The following is a 9797-nucleotide window of genomic DNA, read 5'->3' on the forward strand; positions in this document are numbered from 1 at the left end:
CTTCTTCCTCTGCTTGCAGTCAGTAGAGGTGAGGATGTCACTGGGAGGCCCACCTAATCATCGTCCTTAAGACCCAACGAGGTCCTAAAATTGTGTGGATGAGGGGGGGAATGGACAGTGACCCCAAAGATGGGATGGAGGAGGAGGAAGGTGGTGGTGGTGGGTGTCTGTGCATGCTGTCCCTTGGCGGGGTAGGGAAGATGGGCCAGGGGCCCCAGCTCCTAGCCCTCCACCCCATCCCTTCTCCTGGAAACCCCTGCTGGTATCAAACTGGGGCCACACCATGCAGGGAATCATGAAACTGCGTGGACTGGAGCTTCTGGAAACTCGTGGTCTCCATGTTCAGCTCCAAGCCTCCCAGTGCCCAGCCCACACCCACCCAACCTTTTAGGCAGCGGTGGCCTCCGCCTGTCCCAGAGGGTCTGACCACGGGCCACTCTGAACCACCCCTGCCCCGGAAAAGGAGGAAACGCCCCTCTGATTTTGCAACTTTAATGTAACACTGATACCAAAAACACGACGGCACGACAAAAGCACACACGAAAGCAGGAAGGGCAGAGAGAGCTTCATCTTGCATGCCATCTTCCATGGACTGGGAGAAGCTGCCTAGAGTGCTGTCGGGGAGGGGGCTGAAGAGGCACTCCGGCTGGCTGGGGGACCGCTGCAGCTCGTCAGCGCTGCCTGGGCACGTGAGACACAAGAGCCAAAACAGAAGCATCCGAAGCGTGAAACGGGAGGGCCAGAAAGGGCAAACGGAGTGTCCAGTCACGCGTTCCTCGTTCCCGCACGCCACCCACCCCGGGGCCTGCCTTCCCCTGACGCATCACCGACCCTCGGCACACCCCCCGCCTCAATTTCAGAGTCTCTTGTATGGATCCCCACCTTACTGGATCCAGGAAAAGAAGCTGGCACTGGTTCTGGCGGCGTTTCTGGTCCGGATGGTGGAGCTGGTGCTAGGGCCATCGAGCATGCTGGTGCTGGCCGGACCATTGGTGCCACTGCTGACGCCAGCCCGCCAAGTGGCTCTCCTGTTGGCACGGTTGCTGTTCAGAATGTACTGATGGTATCTGGCCCAGAAAGCGAAGGGGATCCTCGACCAGGCGTCGCCAAAATCTCCGTCCTCATCCCAGGTCAGGAGCTCCACCTGTATGTCGTCCCAGCTCCACCGTCCAATCAGAGCTTCATCCCCGATGTTCATCTGGGCCCTCATCTGGGCCCTGGCATGCTCCTCGGCCATATCCACATCCATCGTCTTGAAAGCATCATCCACAGCCTCCAAGAAATGAGCCTTCCATTCCCGGGGGTCTCGGTTCTGATACTGCGATGGAATAAGTGCAGCCATAGGAACAGCTACCCGACCCTCGCCGAGCCCCTGCTCCCCGCCACACACCCTCCTGAGCGCTATAAGGAGCAGCACGCCTGGAATCGGGCTCTTACTCGTCTGGGCCAGATCCGGGAGTGGCCCCCAGCCCCTCGCTACTCACTATGCCCGTGAACCTGCGTGAGTGTCTTAGGAACCTGTCTCAGCCTCAGCATCCTCACTGGACAAAGAGCAGCAGAAGGCTGGCATCGAGGAACCCACACGCTGGGTGGGGGGGAGCGCCAGCCAGAAGAGCGGCTCTGCCTCACCTGGGCGATGAATCTCAGCACGCGCATCTTGCTGGTCTCATGGCGGGCTCGCAGGCCCCAGAGGAACTCGTACTCGGGTGGGCTGCTATTGGGGATCTTCTTGTATTCCAGGTACCTGAGTGAGAGAGGAAATCAACCTCTGCCTGCAGCCAGGGAGGCCAGTTGCTGCCCCAGTGGCTCCCAGGTGGAGCCTTCCTGCCTGGAGGCTACAGCTCGGCTCCTGAAAGGGGGCTGCCCTGGCCTCCAGCCTTCGCCTTGCTGGGGGGTCGGGGTGGGGGTTGCTAGCCCTGATACTGATGCCCTCAAAGGCTTAGCCCGCCAGTCCTACCCTGCAGCCCTGTGGAGGGACAGGGGCACACGAGTAGGGTCTTGATGTACAGCCAGGCCACGCGATTACTGCCCCTTGTCACAATAACCCAGATCCTTGTTGGGTGTCTTAGAAACAGAGGAGCCACTTCTTCCGGCCCCCTGCTCTGAGCACACTCCACCAAGGGGCTCGTCTGTGGCCTGGCTGGGCCCTGGGACAGTCCTCCCCAGAGAATGACTGTCAGGGAAGAAAGAGTCAACTAAGGGCAGTGCACTCCAGGCACGCCCTCCAGACCATTTATTGTGCGTGTGGCAGGGGAGGGCGGTGCGTGGGCATGTGGGCACGAGGGCGCGTGAGATCTCCAAACACCAAGGCTGGTGTGGGCCTGAGCTGGAAAGAGCCCAGATGGGCTCTGTATGAGTCGGGGCCGTGCTCAGACTTCCACTGAGGCCCAGGCTCCTGAGAGGTAAAGCCGGGGAAGTGCGCCTACAGCCTAGAGGGCAGGTGAGTGCAGGGCTAGTACCAGACCAGATGGTGGCTGTACCACCCCTGTCCTGTGTTTCCAGTCTGTGTGGGCTCCCTTTCCCCAAGCCTCCCTAGAACTGCCCTGCACCAACACTCAGGCCCCCTTCCCGCCTGGCCACACTCACACCAGACACTCATACATCCCTCTGGCGTTAGGAGGGGGGGAATGGCTTCCTCGGCCAGACCAGCACACGAGGAAGGCCTGAGTGGGAGGCCAAGTGACCTCAGTCAATACTCACTTCTGCTTTACAAAGTCCTCTGTAATGAGTTTCCTCAGATCGCCAAGGAATGGGTGCTTCACCCTGAGGGCAAGGAAAGGAACCCATGACTAGAGACGGTGGCGGTGCCCGGGGTGGGCAGGAGCACCCTCTGGCAGGACCGAGAGCTTCCCAGCCTGCGTGGCGTCCCCACGGACCCCTGGGCAGGCGGCAGAGGCCAGACGGCCGCTTGTCAGTGATGCCCCAGGCAGGGGTCTGACGGAGCCCCCGGTTCCAACGGTTTCTCTTAGCTCTCATCTGGCAACAGAGAGGGCACGTGGAGCAGAGGCTCGGAGCTCAGGGCTGTTTCCCCAGGGGCCTCGGGAGGACCCTCCCTTTGCTCTCTACCTAGTCGGGGACGCCATTCCCCGCACAGACCACCAGGCCGTTGCCATCCTGGGGCCTCCTGTGCCCAAGGACACACTGAGGAGTGGGAGCCGAGAGACCCCAATCATACCCGGGGCGCAGTCCCATCTTGCGGAGTGCCTCCCAGAGGACAGCTGCGAGGGGAGATGAGGTACAAGAGTTTAGCACAGGGAGGGGAGACGCCGGGCAGCCCCCAGCTGCAGGGCCAGCCACTCACCCTCGCTGGCACGGTTGCCGTTCATGAAGATGATGCCCAGAATCACCAAGAGGAGACTCAGCCTGGGAGTGTCCTTGGTCCTGAGGGGTAGAAAGAGGGGTCCCATCCAGCAGCTGTTTGCCTGACGGCTACAGCCGGCTCTCCCTGCCAGCCTATCTCAGACGGCCGGCTGGGCTACGGGGCAGCTCCTCCTACTCCGCATGGCTCGCTACCTGGTCCAGGCAATTCATTCCCCGACCTGAGAGTAGGGCCCTTCCTCCATCAGATGGGGATGCCAACAACCTCCTCCCAAGGCTCCGCCGAGGATGGGGTCAGGCAGGGAGCCAAGGCTTGGCAACTCGCTGTGTCAAGAGGCGGGTCCACACCTTCCCTGCCCTTCGCGTGTGGCGTCCGGAACGCAACTGGACTGGGGGCCCCCTGCTCCCGCCCCCGAGGACCACTCTGCCAAGCCCTGGCCAGGACCTGAGCAGGGAGAGGCAGACAAGCAGCTTGCTTTCCTGAGAAGATGGGGGTGGGGGAGGGTGGGCAGGCCCGAAACCCAGGGAGCAAAGCTGCCCAGGCTGCTGCCCCTTGCAGCCCTTAACTGCTCAGCACTGCTGACTGGGGGTGGGAGCGTGCAGGGCCCCCTAAACCCCCTTTCCCCTTTCTCTGCTTTCTCTGCCAGGGGAGTGGGGAGGCACCACCAAGCAAGGCCACCACTCTCCTGCTCCTGCCCCCACGCACTTTCCCAGGAGGCGGGCTGATGAATCCCGTGTGCAGACGAGAATGTAGAGGTGTTCTTCCTTGTCGATCTCCTTCAGGTGGATCCCGAACTTCTACGTGGGGGAGAAAGCAGAATGTGACATCAGACGTCCATGCTGGGTGTCCCGTAGGCAGTCACTCAATTCCCTGGTAGAAGGTTTCCTCCGTGGGAAAGCCCACACCCTGGAGCCCAGGGTGGGGGGTGGGGGCGCGGAAGGGGCGGGGCCGAGGGGGAGGCGCCCTTGGGAGTGCTGACGCCCGCTGGGGCTTTGGCACCCACCTCAGGAGAGGACAGACCCGCAGAGAGCACTAGAGGGAGGAAGGAGGGCAGAGGGCAGGCAGAGGAAGCTCCCAGGCGGAGAGGCCAGGGAGGGCTTCCCTCTGTCCAGAGCGGGAGGTACTGCCTCTGGGCTTCCAGGGACTGAGGGTGCAGGGCTTCCCTGCTGCTCCTGCTCCACAGAGCTGCCTGCCCCCAGCTCCCGCCTCCACGCCCACCTTTTCCAGAGTGTATGTTGCCCGTTCAATGATCTCGGGGAAATGTTCGTCGTACTCTCGGATGACGTCCTTCAGCATGTCTGCGGGAGGGGAGGGGAGGGGTGGGCAAAGCACCGGGGCTGAGCTGGGGCCTCAGAGCTTCCGCCCCTCGCTCAGCCCCGCCGGCCGCCCAGCGAGCAGAGCACAGGCGAGACCCCCACACCCTGCACACGGAGCCGTCAGCCAGGGCCCGACGGGCGAGGGCATCTGATGGGAGGCCCACAGGGCAGAGCTGGGGCAGGACGGAAGGGCAGAGCTCCCGGCCCTGAGGGTTGCCCACCTGAACGCTTGATGGGGATCTTCTTGTAGTCTTTAATCATCAGATATTTCACCAACTTATTTGCCTGGAGAAGGAGGAGCACACGGGGAGACCCAGGCGTGGGTGACCTCGAAGAACGGACCAGCAAGGCAGGAGAGGAGGGAGATGGGGGAAGGGCAGGCTTCTTACCCTCTCTTGCAGAAGGGTCACGTTGCGGGGTGGCAAACACAGTACGTGCCTTGAGGGTACCTGGGACCTCACGGCCGTGGGGGGCCGAGGAGCCATCTGCGCCCGGCCCATCGTCGGTGGGGGCTGCGATGCCCTCCACGTCGGCGGGACCACAGGAGGCTCTCTCTCCTCCTCGCTGCTCTCATATTCGTCATCCAGGTGCTTGGACTGTAGCATCAGACGGAGGAGAAACTCAGGGCTGCCAGGCTCCCCGCACCAAGGCGCCCAGCACACCTCTTACCCAGACAGAGCACGCGCTTCGAAATAAGGGTAGTAGGACCAGCGGATGGCACGTGCCCAGGGCTTCCTAAGGGCCAGGCACGGAGCCAACCGCTAGTCCCTCCCGGCCCAAGGAGAGCCACTACGTGGAGGAAAACCATGCTAGGAAACAAGCCTGGGAGGGACATGCACGAGCTGAGAGAAGAAGAGGGGTGGGGAGGGCAGCCAAGGAGGCAGAGAGAGCAGAGGGCAGAGAAAGCAGGGGAGCAGAGGGGGCTGGAGACAGCAGCAGGGAGGGCTCACCTTCTTTGTCCTCTTGCCTCCCATCCTGGCCCAGGGCTCCGCACTCTGCTGAGAGGTGGCAGCTGCACCCTCAGGCTCAGGGATGCTCGTGGCCATCTTGGCCTTGGCAGCAGCTGCTGCCGCCACATTCTGAGGCTCCACCCACCGAGTCTTGGCCAGAGCCTTCCCAGACTTGGTCGTCTTGGGGCGGGTGGCTGCCCCCTCCCCGGCAGAGGCTGCCTGGGCCCCCCCGGAGGCACCACTGGGACCCTCTGGGGCAGCCTCTTGGGCAGGGGCGGGTCTCTTAGGGCGTGGGAAGGCCATGCCACTGACACCTGCCGGCTGCGTGAAATCAAAGACGTCGTTCTGACCCAGGAAAGCTGCCTTGGGACGGGTGGCATCCATGTCTCTGGCACCCGGGGCCTGGGGGAAAGCGCAGGCCGTACTTGGGCCCTCGGTCGCAGCCCCCTGGGCCTGGGAGGATGTCTGGGGCTGTGGGGACGAGGCCGCTGGAGCCCCCGGGGCGGCCCTCTCGCTGTTGGCCAGCATCTGGGAGCTGTGCGGAGAGGCGAGGCCCCTCTCAGGGGTGGCTGCCCGAGCCTCGGCGGCGGCAGCGTAGGTCATGGGCTGGGGATCGCCCGCTGAGGCCTGGTCTGTGGCCCCTGAGTGGTTAGGGACCACCTGACTGTAGGTGGCACGGGCAGCGGCGGCAGCGGCCCGAGCGGCACGGTTGGAGGAGGCGGCGCGGGCTACGTTGGCAGCACGGGCCGCCGCCTCACTGGCAAGTGTTTCTGAATCCAGCTGAAATGCCTCCATCAGAGTCCTGGCCAGCATAGGGTTTTCCAGTTCCCAGGGCTCATTCTGCAAGACCGGGGAAGGCAGGGGAAGGCACACAGCTCTAGGCACACTCACTCTGGGCTGCCCCAGCTCCTCCCAGCGGCCAGCCCCCGACCAGCCCCCAGACCCTCCAAAGCCCCTTTCCCCCAGCACAAGAGGGAAGGTTTGGAGAAGCTGGGCTGTTCTTGCCCATTCCACCCCCACCCCCACCCCCACGCCCCTCTCCCACCCCGCCCCACCCCCAGCCTTCAGCCACCCCCCTCCTCCCATCCTCCCTGAAGTCACAGGGGAGAAGGCCCAGGGCTAGCAGGGGGCCAACGAGGGGCCTCACCGCTAGGATGCGAAAGCCTGGACCCAAGCTCCCAAAGGCTCTGAGGATACGGATGTCAAAGCTGGTGAGGGCTCCGTAGCCTCCAAAAGCACCAAATTCTTCATAGTCGTTTCCTTCCACCATCTCTTCCTCCTCGACTTCATCGCTCCCCTCGTCCATGTCTTCAACACTGTAGCCTTCTGGTTCCATGCGGTAGCTTCCCTCAGCCATGCTGGGGGGGGGGGGGCCCAAGGAGAAGAGACCTCAGCCTGAGAGGGAGGGGGAGCCCTCCTCAGGCGGAGGGGGAGGGGTCCAGCCAGCGGGAGGCGGGACCTCTCAGGAGGTGGGGGGCTGCAATCATCAGGTTACCAGGCAGCAGGAGGGGAATGGGGCGGGGCGGGGCGGGGTGGGGGTGTTGAGGGCTGCTGGGGTAGATGCCTTCGGAGACAGGGCCCTCGAAGGATAGGGGAGGTCGGAGGAGACTCTGCACTCAAAAGGGAGTTTGGGACAGGCAGGCTCCCCATCCCACTGGCGACATGTGAGCAGGGGGTGGACTGGCGGGCTTGGGTCTAAAGCGTCCCAGAGGACATGTGTTGAGAGGGGGAAAAATAACGCGCCCGGATTTCAGGGCTGGAGCAGGGGGCCAGGAGGGTGGGGAGCAAATGCCATGAGAGGGCTCAGACAACAGGGACCCCAGGAAGCTCTGGGAAAATGAATCCCAAGGACCCTCTGACTAGGTCTGGGTGGAAGGCTTCAGCTGACTACGGTCTAGGTTGGGGTCATAGAGGAGCGAGCGCTCGCGTGGACGGGGTGGGGTCCTCGGACTAGGTGAGGAGTGCTGGAGAGCGCAAATGCCAGGACCGCAACCCCAGGAAGGGGGCAGAGAGGTCAGCTCTGCTGGAGGGATCTCAGAGTGCTTGGGGCTGGAGGTGGGGCCTCTGCTCTAAGGAAGCTCAGCACGGAGCACCGGGTGTGCTAAGGGGGGTTCCGATGGGGAGCTCCGGTCTAAGCGTGGCTAGGATCGAGGAGCCTGCGTGGGGTGTCCGGGCTGCTGGCGGCTCCCATCTAGAGCGCGGGTCTAAGGGGGCTCGGCTTCTGCGGGCTTGGGCTTTGTTCAGATCCGGGGGCGGGGGTGGAGGGTGGAAAGGGCGCAGGGTACCGCGCCCCGCTGGCCCTCCCGCGGTCCTGTCTGGGGCTGGATCCTTACCTTCCCTGGGGCTCCAATGGCGTCCGTCCTCAGCACCAGGAACCCCGCAGCCGCGCCCTCGCCTCCTGCTGCCAGCACAGCAGCTCCGACCACCCCGCCCCTTTTCTCCGCGCACCCCCGCGGCCGGGCAGGCTGCGCATGCGCAGACCCCTCCAGCCCGCCAGCTCTCCCAACAAAAGCCCTTTCCACCAGGTCCCCAGTGCGCATGCGACTCCGCGAGGGGGTGGGCAGGGTGGGGGGCGTTTTCTCCTGCCGGTCTGATCCAACCCCCGCCCCGCGCGCGCCCCCCGCCACCGCGCCCCCCACCACAGGCGCCCGCATTCACACCCTGTAGTGCGGTTCCACTCATCCATCATCTACCCTCCATCCCCCCCCACCCCACTTTTGCACAGTGCTTCTCAGCCCTGCCCTCCCCGTGCCTCTCCCCTAAGCTCTGCCAGTGTGGTCTGGGGTACACTAAGCCCCTCTTCCCCAGCGTGACCCCTAGGTCAGTGATAACAGAGCTCTCTAGCCCACAGTCTCTGTCTGCCAGGAGCGCAATGGAAGTGGCCAGAAGACACTGGTTCCCTTTGTGTTCCCCTCCATTATCCATCTCTAGGGCCCCCGGACACACTGGGAACATCTGCTTCCCCAGCCACTCTTCCTGCAGCTTGTGTGGCGCAGCAGGATCTGTACCGGGCATTACCTTCCTCTCACAGCAGTCCTGGGAGGTGGATGTCAGCATCCCCGCTTTACAGATCAGGACGCTGAGGCGCAGACAGGCACGCGGCATGGACTACCCAAGGCCACAGAGCCAGTGGATCGAACGAGCGGGATTTGGGCCCAGGTCTTCTGACGCCAGCAACCCATGAGCAGGCCCCAAGACTGAGGCACCCTCCCCTCTTCGGGTTGAGCAACAGATCCACCCCAGCTCCCCTGCCCTGTCAGCATCTGTGCCAAACAAGCAAGGTTTTTCTGTTCCCTGCCGAAGCTTGAGCTCTGCATCTGGGAGGACACAGACAGAGACCCCAGCTCTCCCTCCGCCCTGCCTGCTCTAGGTGGGTCCTTCCAGGTGTGGGAATTGCTCCACGGGGTCCGCTCTCTGCTCCCCCTGTCAGGCCCCTTCGCTGTGTGTGGTGCAAACACGCTGCCCCTGAGGCCTTCCAGGTGCCCGCTGGAGAGGCCAGGACAATCAGGCGCTTGTGTGTCTGAGCCATGGCAAGCCTGGATGCGGGCTCAGTGTTTGGCCTGGTTCCTTCCAGGGCCGGGGCCTGGGGCAGCTGTGGTCTTGTGGATAGAAGCTGGGCTAGACTTCCGAATTCCAGGCACGGAGTGCCAGGTCAGCCTGTCGCTAGCTGGGTGAGGCCACTTGGGTCGCTGGGCCTCTCTGAGCCTGGTTTCTCAATATGGAAAGTGGGAAGCACAAGGAGCACTTACTGGGGTCCGACCCGAGGGCACACATGCTGCTGCGCTTCCGGAAGGAGGGCAGAAAATGCTGTCTTCCCATCTCAAACTGCACCCGCGTTTCTTAGCAAAACCCATAGCGCCCTTTCGGGCTCGTGTTTATACCAGCCTCTCCAGGACCCCTGCGTCTGAATGGAAGCTATTGCTAGGACCAGAGTTTTACTCTCCAGGGACCAACATCAATCCTGCCTGGCTGCATGGCTTTCCTCAGCTGTTGCATAGCAACCTCCCCTGTCAGCTGCCTGTGTCTCTTCAGCCCTTCCTGTGTAACACGTTTCTGTGGGACGTGACCAGACCTTAGAAAGGAAAGCTTGGTGGAAACCGCTACATGCTAATAGAAAGCGCTATGTTCCCCTCTCAGACTGAGACTCTGCTTTTTACAAAATCCACAGTGGACTCTTCTATTCGCTGCATTTTAGTTTTTATCCCTGTATTT

At 62.8% G+C, this 9797-nt stretch overlaps 1 protein-coding gene and 1 non-coding gene across 3 annotated transcripts; both read right to left on the minus strand.

The window, feature by feature from the left end:
• Nucleotides 1-478: 478 nt before the first annotated feature.
• Nucleotides 479-8034, minus strand: LOC110255204 (melanoma-associated antigen D4). Of its 2 annotated transcripts, none has more exons than XM_005673624.3 (13): nucleotides 7919-8034; nucleotides 6733-6943; nucleotides 5586-6425; nucleotides 5025-5231; nucleotides 4857-4920; nucleotides 4538-4617; nucleotides 4025-4116; nucleotides 3302-3381; nucleotides 3176-3218; nucleotides 2701-2763; nucleotides 1630-1744; nucleotides 883-1318; nucleotides 479-681 (listed from the first exon to the last, which is right to left on the minus strand). In XM_005673624.3, the coding sequence occupies exons 2-12, from the start codon at nucleotides 6940-6942 to the stop codon at nucleotides 884-886; spliced, it is 2229 nt and encodes a 742-aa protein (XP_005673681.3). In that variant the 5' UTR covers nucleotide 6943; nucleotides 7919-8034; the 3' UTR covers nucleotides 479-681; nucleotide 883. The 2 variants fall into 2 exon arrangements, with proteins under 2 accessions (XP_005673681.3, XP_084864060.1); XM_085007934.1 differs by lacking the exon at nucleotides 7919-8034 and adding an exon at nucleotides 7389-7797 and having other exon boundaries at nucleotides 6733-7227.
• Nucleotides 1987-2115, minus strand: LOC146394598 (small nucleolar RNA SNORA11). The gene has a single exon (XR_014835921.1). It is a non-coding gene; the product is annotated as a small nucleolar RNA SNORA11 (small nucleolar RNA).
• Nucleotides 8035-9797: the final 1763 nt, after the last annotated feature.

This window comes from Sus scrofa, chromosome X (assembly GCF_054392235.1).
Source record: "Sus scrofa isolate SSC_HxYL_T2T_F1_AM1 chromosome X, Sscrofa_HxYL_maternal_Yorkshire_Landrace_v2.0, whole genome shotgun sequence".
Taxonomy (NCBI): domain Eukaryota; kingdom Metazoa; phylum Chordata; class Mammalia; order Artiodactyla; family Suidae; genus Sus; species Sus scrofa.

Coding starts and splice junctions, on each gene's coding strand:
- LOC110255204 (XM_005673624.3), bottom strand. CDS start 6,942: ATGGCTGAGGGAAGCTACCGCATGGAACCAGAAGGCTACAGTGTTGAA. Junction 3,382..4,024: donor TCAGCCCGCCTCCTGGGAAA/GTGCGTGGGGGC, acceptor TCTACCCCTCAG/GACCAAGGACACTCCCAGGC. Junction 1,319..1,629: donor TGCTGAGATTCATCGCCCAG/GTGAGGCAGAGC, acceptor ATTCCATCGCAG/TATCAGAACCGAGACCCCCG.